The sequence below is a fragment of the Microtus pennsylvanicus genome, chromosome 9, assembly GCF_037038515.1.
Source record: "Microtus pennsylvanicus isolate mMicPen1 chromosome 9, mMicPen1.hap1, whole genome shotgun sequence".
Lineage (NCBI taxonomy): Eukaryota > Metazoa > Chordata > Mammalia > Rodentia > Cricetidae > Microtus > Microtus pennsylvanicus.
Genome location: NC_134587.1, coordinates 46,250,008 through 46,274,216, shown reverse-complemented (window position 1 = coordinate 46,274,216; position 24,209 = coordinate 46,250,008). Strand labels below are relative to the sequence as shown.

At 47.6% G+C, this 24,209-nt stretch overlaps 3 protein-coding genes across 3 annotated transcripts in view; all 3 read right to left on the bottom strand.

Moving 5' to 3' along the window:
• Nucleotides 1-4,477, bottom strand: part of Abl1 (ABL proto-oncogene 1, non-receptor tyrosine kinase) — a 119,980-nt gene extending 115,503 nt beyond the window's left edge. Inside the window, exon 1 of the mRNA XM_075985780.1 lies at nucleotides 3,880-4,477. Within this exon, the coding sequence (XP_075841895.1) occupies nucleotides 3,880-4,015 (136 nt within the window). The 5' untranslated portion in view covers nucleotides 4,016-4,477. The remainder of the gene's footprint in view (nucleotides 1-3,879) is intronic.
• A 123-nt stretch (nucleotides 4,478-4,600) lies between these two features.
• Nucleotides 4,601-4,699, bottom strand: LOC142857483 (uncharacterized). Its single transcript, XM_075985782.1, has one exon. The coding sequence runs from the start codon at nucleotides 4,697-4,699 to the stop codon at nucleotides 4,601-4,603; it is 99 nt and encodes a 32-aa protein (XP_075841897.1).
• Nucleotides 4,700-9,452: 4,753 nt separating this feature from the next.
• Nucleotides 9,453-22,812, bottom strand: Exosc2 (exosome component 2). Its single transcript, XM_075985779.1, has 9 exons — nucleotides 22,658-22,812; nucleotides 21,215-21,316; nucleotides 18,887-18,932; nucleotides 18,680-18,769; nucleotides 17,581-17,646; nucleotides 16,796-16,864; nucleotides 14,909-15,085; nucleotides 13,256-13,384; nucleotides 9,453-12,375 (listed from the first exon to the last, which is right to left on the bottom strand). The coding sequence occupies exons 1-9, from the start codon at nucleotides 22,777-22,779 to the stop codon at nucleotides 12,295-12,297; spliced, it is 882 nt and encodes a 293-aa protein (XP_075841894.1). The 5' UTR covers nucleotides 22,780-22,812; the 3' UTR covers nucleotides 9,453-12,294.
• Between the last annotated feature and the right edge of the window lie 1,397 nt (nucleotides 22,813-24,209).

Here is a 24,209-nt window from a genome sequence, read left to right as displayed (position 1 = left end):
TCGGCTAGGTCTGTACTTTTTAATTTCATGTCTCTATATTTTTAGAAAATTAGTGATGGCCAAAAGACCTTTAGTTTATGTGGCTTATCTCAAATACTGTCCATATTAGAAAATAAAGTTGAAAAATTTAAATATATCCATTTATTCATGCAAAACTAAGCATTTTTATTATTTATTTATTTATTTATTTTGGTTTTTTAGAGACAGGGTTTCTCTGTGGTTTTGGAGCCTGTCCTGGAACTAGCTCTTGTAAACCAGGCTGGTCTGGAACTCACAAGATCCGCCTGCCTCTGCCTCCCAAGTGCTGGGATTAAAGGTGTGCGCCACCACCGCCCGGCTTATTATTTATTTTTAAAACTAAAGATCTGCTTCTTCCCAAACAAGTAAACTTGGTTGATAAGCATAGCTCTTCCCTAAGCTTCTCAAAGGCTGCCTGCCTTGCGGAATCTGAAGTCTCGACCGATCTTCTCTAAAGGGACATTGAAAACTACTTCCTCACCTTGCCCTATGAAGGCACCTCTCCCCTCTGTGCAACCGTTATCACTTACGAATCTACTGATCCCTTAGAAAACGCTGGTTCCCTGACTGTTCCCTGACTGGTATGGGCAACACGGTGGCAATACAAATTCTCTAAAACCAGTTTGAAAAGGAAAAATAAATTTTAATGCAAATAACCACAGTCTACCAGTTGCAGTTTCAAGTAAAAATGACAAATGAGAAAACAAAAGAGAAAAGAAAGATGAAAAGGTGGCTGTTCTGGTGACCACGCCATAGCTGCTGCAGTGTTGTTACCGGGAACACTGTCTCACATCAGTATATAGCAAAGAGGTTTATGCACTAGGTCTCAGAGCATCAAAAGAATATGTACACAGAGCCGGGCAGTGGTGGCGCACACCTGTAATCCCAGCACTCGGGAGGCAGAGGCAGGCGGATCTCTGTGAGTTCGAGACCAACCTGGTCTACCAAGGGAGTTCCAGGACAGGCTCCAAAGACACAAAGAAACCCTGTCTCAAAAAACCAAAAAAAAAAAAAAAAAGAGTATGTACACAGGCCAGCAAGATGGGCTGAAGACTCTTGGCATGCAAGCCTGACAGCTTGAGTTGATTCCTGGAACCCTTGGAAAGGTAGAAGGAGACAACAGAGTCCCCAAAGTTGTCCTCTGACATAAACATCCCAGACACACAATGATAATAAATAAACTTTGTTAGTTTGTGGGTTTTTGTTTGGTTTTCAAGACAGGGTTTCTGTATAAGAGCCCTGGCAGTCCTGGAACTTGGTTTATAGACCAGGCTGGCCTCAAACTCACAGAGATCCTCCTGCCTCTGCCTCCCAAGTACTGGGTTTAAAGGTGTGCGCCACCTTACTAGACCTGGATGGAGGTGGGTGGTCCTTGGACTTCCCACAGGGCAGGGAACCCTGATAGCTCTATGGGCTGACAAGGGAGGAGAACTTGATTGGGGGAGGGGGAGGGAAATGGGAGGCGGTGGTGGGGAAGAGACAGAAATCTTTAATAAATAAATAAACGGGAAAAAATAAATAAATAAATGTGTGCACCATCAACACCAGGATAATAAAGTTTATTTTTATATACACACACACAAAAGGAGAAGGCAAGTCAGAAGCACCTATAATCTCAACACTTGAGGAGCGAAGAAGAGACCATGGGAACTGTTCAAGGTCTTTCTCTCCTGAGTACTGAGTTGGGGACGCACCTAAGCTACATAAGACCCATCTCCCCTCCGAACTCCTGAGAGGTATCAGAGACACCTAGGCCAGGATTCCTGGATGTGAGCTTCCTGGGTCATGTTTCCAGTTTAGTCTACACTTTCTGAAAGTCTCCACCAACTTTCTGAAGCTACATCAAAATCAGCAATAATCTGATTATAATTAATCACTATGATTATAACATTCAATTAATGTTCTCAGTGGTAAATTTGAAGTATCTTAGCAAATTGTCACACTTGTCTACTTCACATCAGTGCTCAAAAGAACTACTGATCAAAGTGGAATAGAACCAAGTTGGCCACACTTGCTAGACAGGTGGCCCAGCAGTCAGGAGAGCGTACTGCTCTTGCAGCTTCAGGGAAGAGCTGATGTCTCTGGCCTCCCACAGGCACCTGCACTTATGTGCACATACCCATAGACATACACGTAATTAAAAATAATTAAAAGAAAAAAAAAGGAGCTAAAGAAATGGCTTAGTGATTAAGAGCACTGGTTACTCTTCAAGAGGATCGGGGTTTGATTCCCAGCAGCCCACATAGCGACTCACAACCACCGGTAACTCCAGTTCCAGGGTTTCTGATGCCCTCTTCTGGCACTACAGGCCCTGCATACATGTGGTGCACAGACATACATGCAGACAAAACACATACACATAAAAATTTTTAAAAAATATTCCAGGAAATGGTGGCACTCGCCTTTAATTCCAGCACTTGGGAGGCAGAGGTAGGCAAATCTCTGGAAATTCAAGGTCAGCTTGGTCTACAGAGAGTTCTAGGACAGACTACCAAAGAAACACTGTCTCAAAAAACCAAAACAAACAAATAGAATAAACAAATAAATAGAATAAATAAAAGGAAATAAATAGATAAAAGAAAAAACTAACAGCAACAACAACAAAAAAGAGGTACTAGAGGGACAGTTATGCAGGTAAGAGCACTTGTTGCTCTTAGAGAACCCAGGTTCAATTCCCAGCATCTACACAGTGGCTCATGACTATCTCTAACTCAGTTCCAAAGGATCCAACATTCTCTTCTGACCTCTGCAGGTATCAAATATTCATACACCTAAAACAAACTAAACCTTAAGAAAAAACTTCAATTTTCAAATAAAAGTTTACCCCAAAGCAGCCATTGTTTATAGTAGTCACTATTGTTAAGAAGTATTTATGACGACTGAATCTCAAGGTATATGAGACCCTTGCACAGGCTATATTTGCTCACACAGTATGATGGTTCAATAAGTTCAGTTTGAGCAGTATCACTGCCACAGTACAACCAGGCCCCTGACTAACTAGCTCCTGACTGGCCTTGGCAAAGCATTAGTCCAAGCTGACCTTAACTGTTAGCCATCAACACAACAGGTACGGTCAGCAGTATGAACCAATTAAATAAAAGGTTAATAAAAATGTCATCGGCAACTAAGCATCAGGAGAGAGGAAGGTGAAGAAAGCTCCATCACTGGGAACAGGGCTATTCCTCAGAGAAAGTAACAGAGCACTCCTCAGGTCAGGGGGGCACACTGCTTCCACACTCAACTTCTGCCACCTTGCTCCAAAGTGAGAACTTTCAAGACCTGCTCATAACTGAGAAGGTCAAAGATAGTATCAATTAGGTTCTGGTGGAACTCTTCAGTCCACAACAGTTTGAGGATATGATACAAGTGCAGTAAAAAAAAAATCCATGCTCTCCGGACGGTGGTGGAGAACACCTTTAGCACTAGCACTCTGAGGCAGAGGCAGGAGGATCTCTGTGAATTCAAGGCCTGCACTGTTACACTGAGAAACCCCGTCTTGAAAAACCAAACAACCGCCCCCGCCCCCAAAAGATCCCTGCCGGACAGTAGAGTCCCAACTTTTACTGAGAGCAGATAGATGGGAGAACTATGGATGCTTCAAGGCCACCAAAGTCCTGTCCTTTCCCCCACAGAAGGCAGGCCCCCAAACAGAAAAGGGCTTGTCCCACCCATGTCAACAACAAAAAACCAGAAGTGGACTCTGGCTAGAAACACATGGAATAAAGTCATCATTTTCTTATGCAAAGAACTGCTCCCCCACTAACTAGTAACTACAGTAGCAAAAAACGCCAAGCAGATCTAGCAGGAGCTGACGCAGTACTGTTTCAGAAAGTCCTTTGACGCTAAAGGGAAAGCACTCACCATGTTCCACGAACACGTTGCAGTGTGGACCCCCATGCCGTGATGACTCTCGCTTCCCTGACCCTTTGATAAAATGCAGGGCGGGCAAACTAGGCCTTCTTTGGTCCCCAAGAACTTTTCCAGGCTGCTGCCCCATAAAGCAATGAATGATAGGCACCCTTTTCCAGAAGAGGGTTCAAGATCTTCCAGAATGATCCGTGGGGATTAGCAGGAAACAGTATGTACCCAGAACTTCACACCACTGCCTCCCACGGCAGTACAATGGGGTCAATCACAGAAAGACGACTTCCATGAGAACGGAAAACTGGGTCTGAGGTTCACACGTGTAAACAGGAGTCTGGAATTCTATTCCAAGTTGGTTAATTTGAAGTCATGTAATCGCAACGCTACCCAAAAGTTTCTTGATTCTAAGTGTATTTTGAGGGCTGAGGAAGAGTTTCTTTGCAAGAAGAGAATTTTAGATAGAAACGTCCACAGGGAAGTCTGAAAAGGAACAGTACTAAAAGTCATTTCAACTCCCCAGCGGGCTGGAAACAGAACATCTTTGACGGTTCTCTGCACCTTCTCCTGTGGAAGTCACCAATCCCCTATCTGTCTGTCTCTCCAACCAATTTCCTGCCCTCTCTTCCCTACTCTGCTCTCCGGAAAGACACCGGTCACACAGATCTCAACCAGAGCTTGCTCTCCACTCCGCCGAGAAGGAATGCATGGCCAGCAACTTTTAAGTCCGCTTTTTAAAAGGCCTGTGAAACCAATCCAGACTTTTCCTTTGCATTAAAGTTTTGGGCTGCACTGAGACCAATGGGGCTGTAGGTGACATTGGAAGAAGTCAGGACATCGGAGGCCGGCGGAAGCAATCTGGGAGGACCGCGGAGATCTCTTGACAGCAGGGAGATGATTTGAATGAGGGGTTCCGTGGTCAAACTTGGGGTTGGGATCGAGCGAAGGACGGCCTCGGAGTGAGAAAGAGACTTCCCCAGGCGGGGCGCGGGCGGCTTACTCGGGGCGACGCTCCTCCACGTCTCAGGAAACTGAGTGTCCCAGGTAGGCTGAAACTGAGACCACCCTGGATGTTCCAGAGCTAGAGCAGAGCTGTAAGGGACGAAGGACTCCCGCGGTCCCGAACCGGGAGGCGGTCACAGGGGAGGAGGCCCGGCGCCTCAGCTGCCCCGAGCCAGGGGTCTCTCCGTGACACCCCTCCCCCGGCCTCGGACTCTGCCGCCGCTGAGCAGTCACATCCCCGGCGCTGCCGAGGGACCCGGCTTCTCCAGCCACTGGGGGTGTGTGCTGCGGAAGGGCTCCCTTCTTAGCCGTAGGACCCTGCAACCGGCTCCGGGTCCAGCGCCTCTCAGGGATAGACACCGACCCCCGAGGCCGCCATGATGGATTACAAGCTGCTCCACAACGAGGCCAGGCCACGCCCCCGGCCCCGCCCCCGGCGACGCCGTAACACCCTGCGCGAGGTCTGATGGGTGACCGTCGCGGCTCTCCTACTCACTGCCGCACCTTCAGGTCTGCCGCTGCACAGCCCGCGACCGGCCGGCTCCGCACGACCTTTTAAAGCTAGGTTTTCTGAGCTCAAGGTGAGCAATGAGGAAGCGCCCGCCTCCTCTGCTATATTACTGGTCTTTCGGCAACTGGCGTTTGTCCCCCTCCCGCCATGCAATTGGCCAGTGAGAGTGAAAGAGCCAGCTAATTGTGGTCGGTGTTGCCGCGAGGCATCTTGGGAGTTGTGGTCCTGGCGCCCGTGTGCTTCTCGCTGCGGCCCCAGCCTCCAGCTCCTCTGGCTAGAGAGCTGGTCCCGCCCCCTGGGAACCGGTGGACTCTGGTCAGCCAACATCTTCACTGCTCGAGTAGCGAAGACAGCGGGCTTGTCAGAGCCAGGGGAAAACTACGGATTGGAGTTTCCCAGAACCGGAGTTGGATTACTTTGAGCCTCGTTAGGGGAGAAACTTTGGCTCGCTTTAGAAACCAAGATGACCGACCAGTGCGTTATGTCCTCAGGACTTCGGAAAGGCATAAATATGGGAACCTGGGAAGAAGTATTGAGAAAGCAAGTCTCAACGATCCTTTGGGACAGGAAGAAGTTGAGGAAGCAAAGTTTGTTCGGAGTATCGCAGGCGCGGTCGTGCATGTTTGCACTAGTATGAATGCTCACCGTGACATTTCACAGTGAGACATGCATTCTCATAAAATTAGAAGTTAGGCGAAAATTGCCCAGGTTATCAGATCTCAAAAGCCTGTGAAACTACCCCACACGTGAAAGTTCATCCTCTGCCGCCTTCCCCACCCCCTGCCTCCAGTCTTCACTGTTCCTATTACCTGGACCCATTTCTTTCTCTAAATTTTTATTTTGTTTTTTCGAGACATGGTTTTTCTATAATGCCCTGGCTGTCCTGAAACTCGCGCTGTAGACCAGGCTAGCCTCGAACTCACAAAGATCCACCTGCCTCTGCTTTCCGTGTGCTGGGATTAAAGGCTGTGCACCACCACCTCTCGGGCACCTGGGCCCATTTCTTAAGGACACACTCACCACAGCACTCAGTCTGCACTTTTACATAAAATGCTGTTCCCACTCTAAGTGAAGTATCACTTAAGCGTTGCTACTCCCTGCTTCAAAAGCATGCCTTTTCTACCACAGCATTCAATACCAAGTAATTGTTGAGCTAATGTCAGGCAAGCTTTTCAGACGTTACTTGCTGACTTCAGGGTTACTGCAGAGATGTGTCCAGCTAAGCACTGTAGACATCGTCTGCGGGGTAAGAAGTGGCGCTTGTGTTTTGAAAATGGCATTTCAAGAAGCACACACATTTAACCTCAGCACTCAGCAGGCAGATCTCTGCGAGTTCAAGGCCAGCTTAAGCAAAGTAGTAAGACCCTGAAAACAAAAAAACAAAAAACAAAAAAAAAAAAAACAAAGGAAAGGAAAGGAAAAAAGTGGCATGTCACTCATCTTGCTTTGAGTTTGGTTGTTAGACTTTCTCCTAACTTTTACTGCCGGTCTTCAGATTGGATGCCTTTGTTCCCTGCTATTTACCTGTTCTCATCCTGATCACTGGTTTTTCTTTTTTTTTTTTTTGAAGATTCGTTTTAATTTCTATTTATGCTTTAGCCCTTTTCTTTCCGCCACCCACATTCTTCACTGTGTGGTTGAACTTTAAACTGAACAACCAAATCCTAACTTGAGATTTTTATGTCCATGTATGTACGGGTGCACCACTGTCATGCCTACTGCCAACAGAGACCAAAAGGCATCAGAACTCCTGGAGCTGGAGTGGCAGACATGGCTATGAGCTGGAAACCAAACCCAGATCTTCTGCAATAGCAGTAAGTGCTCTTAACGACCGAGCCATCAATCCAGCTCCTCGAACTGCAACTCTTCAATAAGTATTTCTTGAACCAACATTCAATGGTTTGATTTTGAGACAGGATCTTCAGCCCAGGCTGCCCTCCAACTCCCTTATACTTCTGATCTCTCTACAAGCACTTTCCAAGTATCAGGATTACAAGTATGCTCCACTAAAACCGGTTCAAGCAGTGCTAGGGATGGAAACCAGGGTCTTAAGAATGCTAGGTGAGCTCCCTACCAAGGCAGTTACATTCCCAGTCCTAGCAACTAACACATTTACTAAGCACCTATTCCTGGTTCTGGCATACAGCACTAGGAGAAGGTGCCTTCTTACTCAGCATACAAAAAGAGGTACAGGGTAGGCAGTGGTGGCACACGCCTTTCATCCCAGAACTCAGGAGGCAGAGGTAGGCAGATCTCAAAGTTTGAGGCCAGCCTGGTCTACAAGAGCTAGTTCCAGGACAGGCTCCAAAGCTACATACAGAGAAAGCCTGTCTCTAAAGAGAGAGAGAGAGAGAGAGAGAGAGAGAGAGAGAGAGAGAGAGAGAGAGAGAGAGAGAGAGAACAGAACAGGCAGTCAGTAGGTAAAATGGTGATCGAAACAAAACTCTGTCTTGGAGCTAGAGAGATGGCTCAGTGGTTAAATGCACTGATTGCTGTTCCAGAGGACCCTGGTTCAATTCCCAGCACCCACAAGGCAACTCACAACCATATGTAACTGTAGTTCCAGGGCATCTCATTCCCTTTTCTGGTCTTGAAAGGTACCTGGCATATCATGTGGTACACAGCCATACACACAGGCAAAATACCCATACACATTTAAAAATAAAACCAACCTCAATGCTACAAACTACAGTCCTAGATCCATAGCCCTTCGCAGTTGGTTCAACCTGTGCTCATACATGGCTTTGGTGCCGTGCTGAAGCTCAAATCTGTTTTCCTTTCAGTTGCCTGTTCTTCATTCAATTCCCTAATTGTTTTCCTCATCTAAAACCAAAGGGCTGCCGGGCGGTGGTGGCGCACGCCTTTAATCCCAGCACTCGGGAGGCAGAGGCAGGAGGATCTCTGTGAGTTCGAGACCAGCCTGGTCTACAGAGCTAGTTCCAGGACAGGCTCCAAAACCACAGAGAAACCCTGTCTCGAAAAAGCAAAAAAAAATAAAATAAAATAAAATAAAAAATAAAACCAAAGGGCATTGCTCCTAATTGTTTCTGGTACTCTACTTGACCTTGGCCTCGCAGCTCAGCTCTGTCTCACTGTCCTCACTGCAGGGCAATCGCCCGCATTTATACTGTAGCCTTATCCCAGACCATCAGTTTGTACTTGCATTTTTCTTTCAGAGGAGCTCCAAGCTTCATCCGTAATTTTCTCCCTAGAGATGCACCACTTTTTTTGATAATTTGTTACTCTTAAACAGTTATTTTTGACTAGACTCAGAAGCTCCCAGCAAGACAGCCTACATCTGACAATTTGTTGCTGGGGTTTTTGTTGGTTTTCTTCATTCTGTTGGCCAGAAGTTTAGCATTTTCTGCAGCCCCCTTGTTTCTTTAGTGTGCTGTTTCTTCAGAGCAATATATCAACACTTATGCTACAGAACAGTGGTGGAACAAGATGCTGAGTCTGAGTGCTTTCATCCTGGGCTTTCCTTCAAGGGCTTCCTGACAACAGTGGACATCTTCTTTTGAGACTAAAAAGCTTTCAGATTCTGCTAGCACTTTTGGGTTCCAGCAGCACAGATATAGCCAGTCAGTCCATGAATATCTTTCTCTTTTTTCTTACAGTAACCAAATTGAGAGCACTCAAGTTGTTACCCATGAACAGACAAGCACTTCCTCCCTCCAGTCCTCCTTGGTCTCTAACAGGAAAGCCCCTTACCCTACACAACAGGCACACTCTGCCAGGGGTCAGCACACCTTGCCTCATGGGAAAACCTTGTTTGTTGTTCCCGTCACTGATTCTGACCCTCCTCTCTTCACCCAGAGCATCAGTAGCTACTTCTGTGGCCATGTACTTCTAGAAAGCACAAAGCTTGAGCTCACCATCCATGTTGGTGAGTTTCTGACAGCTACTGGCAGGGAAGCTACTCAGCTTCATCTTGATACAGCTGACTACGTAGGAGGCTCCATGGAGAAACAAGCAAGATGCACTGCTTTTAACACTAGTAAACCTTGAAGGGGTCAAACTACAGAATGCAGAACCCAGTAAGAAGGGACAGCCAATGTTTGATGTATTCTGCATTTCTCAAAGATTTTCATTAAAAGTGGTTCAACTCAATCAAATTTTGTTCTTACTTTCACAAAGCAAAGCTTCGTAACAAAACTTCGGCTTTTTCTTATCCCACTGAACCGGTACACTTACTGAGGGCGCCCTCTGGTGGACATAGTGGTGGAAAGCACATACCCAGCTGAAGATGCTTTTGGACATCTCTACTGAGTGAGCTGCCCAGAAGCAGGCACTGAAAAAGCATGCCCAGCAGCTTGGGAGAAACAGGGAAGGACAGCTAAGCTTGAGTGGGACTTAGGCCCTTATTCTCATTCCCTAAGAGGTGAACAACTGCCAAGCAGTGGTGGTGCTAGCCTTTAATCCCAGCCCTTGGGAGCAGGTGGATTTCTGTGAATCTGAGGCCAGACTGGTCTACAGAACTAATGCCAGGACAGCCAGGGCAATACAGAAAAAAAACATGCCTCAAAAAATAATGGGGAAAAAAGGTGAACCACCTGGGTCAGGTAAGCCCACCTGAAGTAGCAGTACAGGAAAAAACTGGTACCATAGGGTAAAATTAAGTTGTTACCTATGACCACCTCAGAAACAGTTGTTTACTGACTGACACCATGTAATGGTTAATCTTGATTGTAAACTTTTTTTTTTTTTTTTGGTTTTTCGGGACAGGGTTTCTCTGTGGTTTTGGAGCCTGTCCTGGAACTCCCTTGGTAGACCAGGCTGGTCTCGAACTCACAGAGATCCGCCTGCCTCTGCCTCCCAAGTGCTGGGATTAAAGGCGTGCACCACCACCGCCCGGCTTGATTGTAAACTTGATAGGATTTAGATCACCATGGAAACAGACCTCTGGAAGCTCTGTGGAAGAACCTCCCTAACGGTGGACAGCAGCATTTCACTGCCTTGAGTTCGGTCTGGATGTAATGGAGATGGTGAGTCCACACCAGCACTCATCTGCCTGTGGACACCATGTGACCAGCCACGTCAAGCTTCTGCCACCAGGACAGACTGCACCCTGGGCAGATGGGCAACATTAACTAGATACCGTAGGGCATTTAAAATTAAAAAAGGCGGGGGGAGGGGGCAAGGCAGGTGCATCTCTGTGAGGTTGAGACCAGCTTGGTCACCACAGTAAGTTCCAGGACACCCAGGGTTATACAGAAATAGCCTATCTCCAAAGAGAGGAGAGAGAGAAATGAAGTTGGGAGGGAGGCCTCTTGAAGGGTCCAGGTTGGGGGCTGGAAGGATATTATCAAAACACACTGCATACGGTTATGAAATGCCCAAAGAATTTGTCGTTGTTTTGGTTTGGTTTTTTGAGATGGGGTCTCAATATAGCCTTGGCTGTGTAGACTAGGCTGGCCTTGAACTCAAGAGATCAACCTGCTTCTGCTTCAAGAGTGCTAGGATGACAGGTGTTCACCACCAAACCCAGCAGCCAAAGAAGCCATTGCTCAGAACTGTTCTTGCCCAGTAGTACAGACTAGGCCCTAGGTTCCATCCCTAACTCTGGCAAAAATAAATGTTTTGGGCCAGTTTAATAGCTCAGAAAAGGGTGCCTGCTGCCAAAACCTGTTTGATCCCTGGAACCTACCTGGTAGGAGAGAATTAACTCTTACAAGTGGTCCTGACTTCCACAAGTATGCATTCACACACACACACATAAAAATAAGTTTATACACAAAAAGTAAGTGTTGGGGGAATGTTAATTGAAAAAATGTAAATCGGGACCATTTTTGGTTTTGTGCAGTGAGATAGTCTCACTGTGTAGCCCAGGTTGGCCTCAACTCCTGCCTCTGCCTCCATATGGAATTGCAGGCCTGCCTGTAATAGCATGCTGGACCATGGTAACCATTTTTAAGCAAGTCATAAGATAAACAAAGCATAGGAACTGGAGCTGTATATTGAGAACTTATATCTTGTTTCTTTTAACTTCAAATTATTCCAAAGTTAATACATCACCACATCAATTACACAAGGAAATAATGGCTTGGCTTTTCACAACTCCATTTTTGTTAGAGCATAAAAAAACACTGTGGGCCCAGAACACTCATTCTCTCAGTTATTGGCAATGGCTCAGCTTCTTGCAAACCACCCTCAGGCAGGGCAGGCACTACGGAGAAAACTGCCAATATCTCAGGGAATATCGCAGGCACTTTGAAAGGCCTCCAGGCCAGTTCCTGTTGGTGGACATGTTGAAGGAGCCGAGATGCTAGAAAAACAGGAACAGCTCACATACAAGGGGTAGGAAGCCCTGGTAGAGGATGCAGATCCCTTGAACCTGTCACCAGAGGACGCAGTGGGAATCAGATTCCAACAAAGGCTGGGGGTTCATTTTGTTCTGACTGACTGCTGGCCTAACTCTACCTCCTCGTCTCCAACCACACTTGGGCATTAGAGGTGGAGTGGCTGTCACACAGACCACTCTCACTGGCACTGCATCTCTTTCTCTTTCTCTTTGGTTTTCTTTTTTCTGGGGTAGGGTAGGGCTGGGACATGTTAGGAAAATGCTCCACCTGAGCTATCTCCCTAGCCCACCATGTTTTCATGGAGTGTGTGTGGTGTGACTGGAAGACATGGATTCTCCAATTTACTCCAAGATACATCATCAGGCGGAACACTTTGCTCTGAAAGGGACCCGAGCATCCAAAGTCACCATTCACTTCCACCCTGGCTTTGTGGCAGAACAGGAGAGAAGAGGCCCGGCTCTGCTGCGCCGCTGCAGGTGAGTAATGTCTTTGTCAGATCCTCCCTGGGCCACATGTAGGGCAAGAGCCATCACACAGCAGACTCTTCCCTTCCAGAGGCTGCGCCGAGAGGCGCACAGTCCCATCCATCAGCACCTGTCCTTATCCCTCCTGTTCCAAAAGCCTCTGGCGCGTCTCTAGCATGATCTCCTCCATTACTTCTGGCTTTAAGATATCTTTGATCTGAAAAAAAAAAAAAAACAACAGAAAAAAGTATGTGTTCATTCAGAAATGACCATAAGCAGAACATCAAATCAACTAAACGAGGTAAGGGAACCTGGCTATCATACACTGATGTAGCCTGCTCTCCAGCAGAGCTGAGCAAGCCAGCAAGGTGCCCTGTTCAGTCACTCATCAGAAGATGGCAGAAGGGCTGGAGAGTTACCTCAGTGGTTAAGAGCACTTGCTGTTCTTTCAGAAAATTCTGAGTCAATTCCCAGCACCCACATGGCAGTTGACAGTAACTTGAGTTCCAGGGTGCTCTCTTCTGGCCTCTGCAGGCACTAGGCATGCATGTGGTGCAGACATACACACATGCAGGCAAAACACCCATATGTGTAATTTTTTTTTTTTATTTAAGTCAAGAAAAAAGTCTTTCTATTGACTTGAAAAAACATCAAGAATAGGAGCTGGAGAGATGGCTCAGAGGTTAAGAGCACTGGCTGCACTTCCAAAGGTCCTGAGTTCAATTCCCAGCACCCACATGGTGGCTCACAACCATCTGCAATGAAATATGCTGCCCTTTTCTGGCCCGCAGGGACATATGCAGGCAGACCACTGTATACTTAATAAATAAATCAAAAAAAAAAAAAAGACCATCAAGAATATGGTTGACTTTTGGAACAGGCAAGATGAAATATGGAAAGCTATTGTAAAAAAATCTTACCTACAAACCCATCCTACACCAGATCCATAGCAATACTGGAAGTATCTCAGGGACCATGGCAGGAACTCATTAAGGTTGTACCTGGCTAGTTCCTGCCACAGGGTAAGGGAAGGAAAGTTGAATGCTGAAGAAACAGAGGAGCAGCTCACACACAGGAAGGGAGTCTGGCTGGAGTACCTGATGTGTAAGGGAGGCCTCGTAGCAGTACAGGATGCTGGTGTCATACAGCATCATTCTCTGAGTTACCAGCAAGACTACGCAGTTCCGAAGCCGGGAGATCACCTCTCGATCGCTAAGGGCTACCGGCTACACAGGGACACAAAGGGGAAGGGAAAAGAAATACAAATAGGATCCAAATAAGCAAATAGTCCCAGAAGCCAGAGAACAGAGAAATCACATTTGTTTCCACCATGGAACTCCATGCCACCCTGTTGGGATAATATTTTTGTACACTGGCTGGCAGGCAGGCAGGCAAGCCCCAGGGATCTGCCTGCTTCTTAGCCCCACCCCACCCCACAGCACTGGGATTACATGTACACCAACACCTCTGAAATTTTTACATGGCTTCTGGGGTTTGAACTCAGGTCCTCATGCTTACAAGGTAAGTACTTTACCACCTGAGACACACACACACACCCTCTGTTGCTTCTTCAGTGGCTCTCTGGTATTACCCTGCAACTTTGCCACCGTCACCACCAAAGTCATCTCTTCAGGGAAGAGAAGACAATCAGGTGCCCACAAATACTCTCTACATTAGACTCATTCGAAGCACAGAAATGTCCGCAGTCCAGATGGCGAGTGAACCACAAGCAGCATTCAGGCATCAGCAGCTCCCACAGATACAGTGGCCTCCCCCACCACTTCAGTGCTGCAGCGTCTTTGGAGTATACTTGCAATGCTCTACAATGATAAAATCACCTAACACTGCAGTTCTCAGAATGCTATGGAATAATCCTCTTGTACACTCAGATTTGTTTACTAAAATGCTGATTGGCCAGTAGCCAGGCAGGAAGTATAGGTGGAGCAACCAAATTAAAGATGATGGAAAGGGAAGAGCAGAGTTAGGAGATGCCAGGAAGATGCCGAGAGCAAGACGGGCATACTGTACTAAGAAAAGGTACCACCACACTGGGCGGTGGTGGCGCACGCCTTTAATCCCAGCACTTGGGAGGCAGAGGCAGGATCTCTGTGAGTTCAAGGCCAGCCTGGGCTACAAGAGCTAGTTCCAGGACAGGCTCCAAAACTACAGAGAAACCCTGTCTTGGAATAAAAAAAAAGAATTAGAAAAGGTACCGCCACACGGCAAAGGATAAATAAGGAATATGGGTTTAATTTAAAATGTAAAGCTAGTTAATAATAAGCCTGAGCTACTGGTTGAGCATTTATAAGTAATTTAAGCCTCTGTGTGCTAATTTGGGAAGCGACGCTGGATATTTAAGACCTAGCGGCTCCAAAGCAGGAAACTTCCATCAACATCAGAACATCCTAGATGTTATGAGCACAAGACTATTGACACAAAGGCACAGCAGGGCCCGGCAGACAGACCCCTTAAAATCCCATAAAAGCTGGACAGAGCACAAAAGTCTGTAACCCTACCATACCAATCAGAAAATCTTCAGAAGCTCATAGACCAGTTAGCAGAGACTGTCTCAAACAAGGAAGAGAAAGGCAAGGATCAACAGAAGCTTGCCCTCTGACCTCTACATGTATCACAGCACATAATCTCTCCCCCCCCACACACACCCGTCTCTCTGTCTCTCTCTCACACACACACCAGATTCTACCTGCCACAAATACTCTCAACCAACAGCTGCAATGATGTTCACTCACCTCCAGGTTTGCAATGAAGCCTCCAGCATCCTCATCTTTGTGCTCGGGTGTAGGGTAGATCCAGATGAAACCATTGTTACCCAGAATCACTGAAGCACCACACGGCAAGTCATGGAAATGAGTCTTCTGTCTTTTCACCAGGGAAGGAGAGACCTGGACTAAAACTCCCTGACCTAGCTAGAGAGACAGACCATAAGACAGACATGATAGCACACGTCTTTAATCCCAGCACTTGGGAGACAGAGACAGGTGGATCTCTGTGAGTTTGAAGCCATCCTGGTCTACACAGCAAGGACAACCAGGGCTACACAGAGAAACCCTGTCTTAGGGCAAAACAAACAAACAAAACAACAACTGTAGCATCAAAAGGAAATGGATCTGAAGCCAGGTAGTGAAGCATAGCATCTGAGAGGCTGAGGTAAGAGGCTCACTAATGCCAGGCTACCTGAGCTTCCTAGTAAGACTCCATTCCCCCACAAAAAAGAGCAAGAAACAATCAGTGAGATGAATGCAAAGTAGGTTAGAGAATAACATCCCAACACACCCCATCATTGTCCTTCCTGTCACCCAGTGCACATGGAGCATGCACTTTGCAGAACACATTTCTGGCCCCTGGCTATACATTCCAGAGACGGTGGCAGTCAGGTTGGTGAGATGATGGTAAAGGCGCCTGCTGCCAAGCATGACAAGCTGAGTTCAATCCCCAGGACCCACACAGTAGGAGATAACCAACAAGATGTCCTCTGACCTCCACACATATACCATAGCATGCACTTTTATTATTATTATTATTATTATTTTGTTGTTGCTTCGGTTTTTTGAGACAAGAGTTTCTCTGTTGCTTTAGAGTTTGTCCTGGAACTCATAGAGGTCTGCCTGCCTCTGCTGGGATTAAAGGCGTGTGCCACCACCGCTTGGTGGCATGCACATTTTAATTAAAAGAAAGTGGCCATCAATACTGTGTCACTTCCCTTTGCCTTCTAACCCAGAGCAGGTGTGCAGAGCCAATGAGGAACCTCCCGCTGGCCACATAACAGGTCCATTCCATGACCCTAGTTCAGATCTTAACCTCAAATTCCCATGCCACCCATGAGAGGTGGTTCACTGGGTTGGCAAACCCAAGCCTGGTTAGCTCTAGGTCCACATACCACGAAGTGTTTACAGTAACAGGCTGTGGAGGTCAGCACACACAACACCTCCTCCTCTTTCAAGTACATGTTCAAGAACATGGTGACAGCTGCCATTTCATTAAAGGACACAGCTCTTTTGTTGCTCTCAGAAATAAAAAGCCAAGAAATAACTACACCCTAATGTGTCCTAGGAAGCATGTTGTCTTTAAAATAAATGACCTCAATAATGGAACCTCACAGAAGCAGGCAAATTTCATTTAGAGGCTCAGATGAAAAATCCATCTTCGCCAACAGTAATACCCACCATGTGGACATAGTTCTGCAGACATGCAGCCAGCCTTTCAATACCAGGCTTAGCATCTCCCAGAGGGAGCAGAGCCTCACAGCCCCAATCCGAGGGGGTGGGGGATCTACCAGAACAGGCTCGTCAGGAGAAAAAGGACTTAGGACATCAATCACCCTTTGCCCTGCCACAGGTAGCAGAAACTCCCTCTCCCACCAGGCTCTGTCAGCACAGCCAGCAGCCATCAGTCCTAACCAACTGGGTTCTGTGTTGTTGCTTTTTGTTGTTTTAAGATGGGGGTTGTACAGAGAGGTTATCTCACTATGGAGTCCAGTTTGTAATTCTACTTCAGCTTCCAGGGGGCTAGGATTACAGGCCCCCAACACCAGACCCAGCTAACCACCAGGTCTTTAGGTCAGTCATGCCAAGGAGCTATGGGGATTCAGACTTGAAAGCCTCCCAAGCCTGACTTACCTTTCCATATTTCAGGCTCCTTGTGTGCAGAGAAACAGCTCCATCCGAGAACACTGCCTGGACCTCCGCCTGCCCAGGTGATGAAGGAACAACAGTAGCCTTGGCGACAACCCACTCTTGTGTCACTGCCTGCATCCAACTTGCCCTTCCATCCCCAAGAGGCCACCTTGCTTATCTTACATGACCCCAGGGGACATCACTATGACCTCACCTCTCCCCTTGGTTGGGCAAGAATATCTTGATACAATCTTTTCTATTCTCTGGGCTAAATGTTCATATTGTTTAGAAAACTTGAGGGCTGGAGAGATGGCTTAGCAGGTAAAGATACTTGGCATCCAGCCTGACAATCTGAGTTCCACCCCCAGACCCACCTGGAAAAAAAAAGGAGAATCAACTCCTGCAAGTTGTCCTCTGACCCCCACATACACAGAATAGCAGTGATTTGATCGCATACATAAGTAAATAAATGTAATAAAATATTTTTTTAAGATAAAAAAGGAAATTTGGAGCTAAGCCAGCAATGATGGCCTATGCCTAAAATCTCAATATTCAGGAAGCAGAGACAGCAATACCATGTTTGAGGCTAGCCTGGGATATACAGTGAGTTCCAAGCCAGCTTGAACTATCCTTCTTAAAAACAAAGGAAAGACAATTATGTCTGTCTAGCTTACACCCAGGGTATTGTTCTGAGCTAAGGAGAAAGAGCAAAGCTGCCACGGGGCCCTGGACACCTGACCCAGAACTCAGACCTTTGGTCATGCTTGCAGCCCTATAGGGCAGGATACACTGATGAGGTCTCCTTCCTGTAAGAAGCCTCTCATGGCCAGCTCATCCTCTGCAGATCTTCTCCTCTGAAACACACAGGAAAACGAGCACATGACACAAGCCTCACTCTCAGGAAGCGCTCTTTCCACTGAGGCCTTTTGCTTGAGACCTGTGACGCCCACCACGGTGTCCTAACGTGAAGGACTGTGACAAGACCTCTTGAGCCGCCAAAGAACAAGGGAGATGATGCTAGCTCTCCCAGGAGGGACCCCTCCTGAACTAACACCCAGACTCTCTCCAGCTCACTGAGCCTGGTCCCCCGCTCACCCACCACACTTTCATCAGGCCATGTCTGCGCATGTATCCTCCCGTCACCTCAGCATCCCCAACCTCACAGGACCCTCCTGTGAACAACGACTCCCCATGTTTCTTCATTCTCCTGCCACCACATGGTTCAGTTATCTCCCACCCTCCACTCATCTAGAAGCTCTCCAAGGGACTCAGTTGTGCCTTCTTTATTCTGGACTCTCCATAGGACCCAGTTCAGGAAGCCTCTCTGAAATGACAGAACTGAACATGATATGGACGAAAAGCTGTCACTGGGATAACCAAGTGTCATTCAAGTTATTGAAAACTAAGCACAAATGGGGCTTAGTGGCACACGCCTTTAATCTCAGCACTAGAAAGGCAGAGGCAGGCGGATCTCTGTGAGTTCCAGGCCAGCCTGGTCTACAGAGTAAGTTTCAAGATAGTCAGGACTACACAGAGAAACTCTGCCTCAACCCTAACCTTCTGTCCCCGCAAAAAAATAAAAGAAAGGAAGCTGAGGTGATTCCTTCATGAACATCTTCGCTGTGCAATGCCAATGCACCAAGACAGGTAATCAGCACCAAGGTTCAGGACTCTCTCTCCCTAGCTCTGTCTAGGGAGTGCACTCCACACGTGTTTCTGGTTTTACCACACACTAGTTGCTGCCTATGTTGCGAGGCCAGGAGAAAAGCCTATGTTCCCCTTCAGTAGCCGACTCTGTGACGAACAGCAACAGTGTGAGCAGAGAGCTCTGTGGTGGAGCAAGAGCCCGACAGCTACCTGGACAGTGCCAGGCAGGCAAGCACTTACCAGCTCCCCGCCAGGCAGGTTCATGGACGAGAGGAGCAAGACGGAATCCAGCCTAGAATTTGTTTCCACCTTCCACCTCTTCTGTTGAACCTGTAAGGAAAACGTAGGGCAGCATCTCAGGGGCACTGTTTTCACTCAGCATTTCACAGAATGGCGGTCCCATCCCTGAGCCACCAGCCTGCTTCACTCTGTGAAGAGCGACTTTACCTCTGTGATTCTCCCCACTACAATGTCTCCTACTTCTCCATTGTACCTGCAAGAGAAAGCAAAAGGTTACCCAGGAGCCAGCAGGCTGACCAGACCAAGCACTGTCTGAGACTGAGTCAACAGTCAGGGCTTCGTTAAGCATATCTGGTAAACAGGTATAACCAGTGTTTAGACCTGGGGCCTTCCGAATTGCTCTGTGTATGCTTCATTAGCTATCCTTAAAGAAACTGCTCACTGTGGCTGGAGAGATGGCTCAGAGGTTAAGAGCATTGTCTGCTCTTCCAGAGGTCCTGAGTTCAATTCCCAGCAACCACATGACGGCTCACAACCATCTGTAATGAGATCTGGCGCCCTCTTCTGGCCTGAAGAGATACACGCAGGAAGAACCCTGTATACATAATTAAAAAATAAGTCTTTAAAAAAAAAAAGAAAGAAATTGCTCATTGCAAACCATTGCTTTAGATTGCAGTCCTAACTTTGATTATGTGACAAGTTAAAAACATGGAGTACTTGCCTGTGAATAGGGCATTGGGGGAGAAAGGAGACTGAAACAGGTCACCATCCATGGGGGCTAGAAGTGCCATCTCCCTGCTGCCTGCTTGGAGCCGGCAATTTGCTAGTCCCTCACCCTGATCCCAAGGGGCAAGTGTTCTTTGCGAAAGCCCAGGCATTAGACTGGTCTCTCTCCACTCACAGCTCCCTCACTGAGTGTTAATGGTGAAAGGCTGGGACACATCCACACTCCCAGCTCCTAGGGGGTGGGGTCACGTAGCTATCCAATATCAATAGCCGCACAACTGGCTCATAAGCACTTCTTCTGTTTTTTTTGTTTGTTTTGTTTTTCAAGACAGGCTTTATCTATGTAGCATTGGAGCCTGTCCTGGAACTCACACTGTAGACCAGGCTGGCCTCAAACTCAGAGATCTGCTCGCTTCTGCCTCCTTGAGTGCTGGGATTAGAAGCATCACGGACACTTCTAAAAGCAACAAATCCAAAGTGAAGACTGCCTGCAGCTGCTTCCCCTTTTCCAGAGCGAACTGTTCTCTCCATTCACCCCCAGGTCAGTGTGCTTGCCACCCGCCTCCCCTCTGTTAACTATCCTTAACACATCAGTTACTACAAGTGAGCAACGTTCCTACAGAGAGAAAACCCCAAAGTCCAACATCCTTTCACGTAAAGACACTCAGTACACAAAAACAAAGTACATAGAGGATCTAGCCGCTGCTCCCCAGTGCTGTGCTGCTATCCTTGTGAGCTGCCGTAACTTCGTTATTTTGTTAGGTAAGTACAGTTCCCTAGTCTAGCTCCCTGTCTCCTTCAATGTCCCCACAGCAGCTACAGCAAGCTGATTAAGATGGAGGCCAGGTCACAGCTTTCTTCTGTCCAGTCTCTTCCGAGGGCTTCCCAGGTCACACAATATGAGGCCCAAACACTCACCATCACTGCCGGGCAGGGTGACCACCTGCCCAGCTCAGCCCCTGGTCTCTTCTTTGACCACTCGGTTCCAGACATACTGGCTTCCCTTCTGGACTAACTTTTATGGGCTGCTCTCAGGTACTTGGCCCTGTGTTAAGTACTCTACATGCAGCATGTCACTGAGTTCTAATGAAAATCCTGAGACGGCTATTTTCTCCACTCTGCAGAGGGGTCGAGTGACATGAGGGAACCTCCGAAGCTCTCGCTACCTTTCATGGTGTGCTAGTTTGCTCCCTATTGCTGTGATCAACACTACAACCAAAAGCAATCCGGGAAGGAGAGGGTTTACCTGGCTTACAGGTAACACTCCATCATCAGGGAATGCCAAAGCCGGAACCTGGAGGGCAGAACAGAAGCAGAGCCCATGGAGGAACACTGCTCGCTGGCTTGCTTCCCAGGTTCAGGCTCAAGCTCAGCCAGTATGTCCATATCCTTGCTCCCACTCCCATCTCTTAGACAGGGTCTCTCAGAATGGCCCTAGCTGTCCTGGGACTCACAGAGAGTTGCCTGCCTCTGCCTCCCCAAGTGCTGGGATTACAAACGCTGTGCAGTGATACCCAGCCCTCAACCAGCCTTCTTACACACCCCAGGCCCACCTACCCAGGGACAGACTGGACTCTCCCATAAAACATGCCCACAGGCTAATCTGATAGTGTCAATTCTTCAGTTTAGGCTCCTGCTTACCAGGTAACTCTAGATTTGTGTCAAGTTGGCAGCTGAAGCTAGCTATGAAAAACAGCTGAATTCAACATAGCAGGCCTTTAACAGGACAGACTGTGGCTTGTGGGGAGATGAAGAGACCTGCGTACAGCCCAGATGCTCCAAGAAAGAGATCCACACCTCTGTCCTTACCTGGTTTTCAAGGCTTTCACACAGATCAGCTTGTTCACCCTCTCCACCGAGCCGGCCACAGACGCAATGAGCTTCTCTTCCCCCATGTATGTCCCATGGCCCCTGTTGAAGGACGAGACCACAAAGAAAGGAAGCCACGTTACACTGGAGGTGACCTCTTCCATCTGGAAGAACATAATAGGCTCCTCCTACCCTGAGCCCGATGCAGGCTCCTCAGAGAGCCACATGGACCATCTCTTTCATCCTAAAGAGGTCAGCTCAGATGCCACTTTCCAACAACCTACCTCCAGTATCCCAGACAACACAGGAGCCCTCCCCACTGCTGCCTCAGCTGCTCCTCCAACCCTGCTGGCCCACAGCCACTGCAGTTATAGTTTTCTGATGGCCATGCCTGCTTAAGTCTCCTTGCTAGAGTGTAAACTCTACCAGGGCACAGGTTTGCACTCATGTACCCCGACCACAAAGGCTATGTTGAAAGTACGAAGAAATGAATCCTAAGGGTTCTACCATCCCATAACCTTAAGCTTGGAGGCAATGCTATAAACGCTTTAACCTCATTCATACCAAAAAATGAAAGAACCTGGTGTGGTAACCACATCTTTGAGCCCAGAACTTGGGAGCCAGAAGCAGGGGGATCTGAGCTTCAGGCCAGAGTGGTCTACACAGTGGTCAGAACAGCCAGTGTTATTATAGTGAGACCCTGTCTCAGAGTGACAGAGACAGAGCAACGCAAGAGGGAGAGCCTGGCTATGGAACACAGAATCACCTTTGGTGGTAACACGATGGTGGACTTTGCTTTTCTGTTCTACTCTTCAGTTCACATAACCCTCACTACCTTACCGATTACTGTTGCCACCGCTGTCTTTAGGGTGAGGATTCCGACCTTAGCAATATCATTAACAATAACGACGGCAGCTGTCCGGCTCCACAGCCTGCCCAAACTGCCATAAGATGCCTGCCTTCAAGTTAAGTTTGCACACTTGGGTGCATACTAGCACGGTATGTTGGCTTAAACCCACCCCCACCCCAAATCACTGCTTCAAAACAGGGCTTCTCGCTGAGGAGACACTGAGGGAGGTGACCAAGCCAGCAATGCCCACTGTCCCTTCAGAGTGCTGTAAGGAAGGTCCTGCTTCCAGCCCTCCCCATTTCTCCCTCCCAACGAAGGCTCCAAAACTTGTTTCTGGCTGAGGACCCAAAAGTTTCAGGTACCATAGGTCAAAGAAGGGACTCGGGCTGAGACAGGGTCACCCAAGATTAAGGGAGTCAGAAGCACAAGGCTCGGAAAGGAGGAGGCTAATGTGGATGCTAGGATGTGCCCCAGATACTTCGGTAACTTAGATACAAGAGGACAGGAGGCCTGGGTTCCGGGGCAATAGGCCACGTGCAGAGAGCTATGCAGCCGCCTCCTGAGGTCTTGGGCCCCCCCAAATCCTCACGTACCGCATGAATCCTGTATCCGTGGTGATCGTATCCCCCGGTACCACCAAATGTTTCTTAGAGTCGCGGCCCAGGCTCTCACTGAGAGGTTTGCGAGCCTTTGGAAGCCTCATTTCCATCGCCATCTTGGCGCCAATGAGTTACGCCGGCGTAGCTCTACTCTCAACGCAAAATCTCCCGCCCACCTCCAGAGCAGCAACCAATAGGAATGCATGGTGTGGCGGCCATGTTGACTATTGGCAACTATTAAACTGAGGGAGAGAGGAGGGCGCCGAGATGCCATATTTACTATTGGCAAGGAAGCGCCTGTGGAATAATGAATTCTCACGTTGTCACGGAGTATGATGTTGATTTGGTTTGGTGTTGGAATGCTGGGTTTGTTTTTGTTTTTGAGAAACGTGCCGTGTGTGTGGCATGGCTGGCCTCAAACTCTGTGTAGTCGCAGATAACCCTGCTGAACTGATCTTCCTGCCCCCTCCTCCCAAAAGCTGGGTGGGACACACAAGTTTGAATAGGTTATGTTTTTGTTGGTGGCTGGTGGTTGTTTTCGATTCTGATTGGTTTGTTGTTTTATGTGTATAAGAGTTTTGCCTGTATGTATGTTTTTGCACTACTTGAGTATCTAGTGGCCACAGAGGCCAAAAAAGTGTGTCAGATTCCCCCAAAACTGTAGCTACATAAGTTTTTTGAAGGACATGTGGATGCTGGGAATCAACACTAGGTCCTCTGAAATGCAAGCAGTGCTCTTAACCACTGAACCATCTCTCCAGCCCTAGGTTTAATTTGTTGTTGTTGTTGTCTGCAGGGTCTCCTGTAGCTCAGGATGATCTCAAACTGGCTGTGTAACCCAGGATGTCCTTGAACTCCTTATTCTCCACCACCACCTCCCACGTGCTGGGATTACAGGTGTGAACCATCATGCCAAACTGTAGTATTATGAGTTTTTGCTCAAACTATCCCATATACATCATTCTATTTATTGTTGGCCAAGTCTAGAGATTGAGAAATGGGCCTTGAGTTTTTCCATCTAACTCTAAACCACTCTAATCTAGTATTTTATAGGCTAAAGACCAGGACTGGAGGCAGGATTTACAGAAATCATCATGTGTGCGGAAGGTAGAACCCTTTGAATACTATTCCTGGTACACTTTGTATTCTATATCAGAGCTGCCCCATAGGTGCTGGTTTGGGTCCTTGCCTATTGCCCCCGTGACTCTCACTGTGCTTTAGTAAGGACCTCTTCTGAGTGAGTGAGAGTGTTTCTTTTGAGAGATGGCTGTTATAAAATCCAGCCACATGTGGCAAGGCAAGTGCATTTGGTAGGGAGGCCATGTGTGCACACAACACAGATCTGTGTTTATACTTACACAGACTGAGAGCTCTTGGATGCTGTTCAGTAATGATGGGAAGATAGGCCCTATGTCTCCTGTGGCTTTATCTGAGCCTCCTATTTAACGGAGACATTTCCCTGGACCCTTTTCCCCACCGTTCACTACTCCCCTTTCTCCTGGTTCTGCCAGGTTTGAAACTCGCTGAATTTGTCTCTGTCTTCTGT

Bases quoted from the DNA above. Each gene is read 5' to 3' on its own strand.
- Exosc2 (XM_075985779.1), bottom strand. From the start codon at position 22,779: ATGGCGATGGAAATGAGGCTTCCAAAGGCTCGCAAACCTCTCAGTGAG. The intron at 21,317-22,657 runs GTACGTGAGGAT...GTCCTTCAACAG, and splicing joins ACGGATACAGGATTCATGCG to GGGCCATGGGACATACATGG. The intron at 18,770-18,886 runs GTAAAGTCGCTC...TTTTCCTTACAG, and splicing joins TAGTGGGGAGAATCACAGAG to GTTCAACAGAAGAGGTGGAA.
- LOC142857483 (XM_075985782.1), bottom strand. From the start codon at position 4,699: ATGTCACCTACAGCCCCATTGGTCTCAGTGCAGCCCAAAACTTTAATG.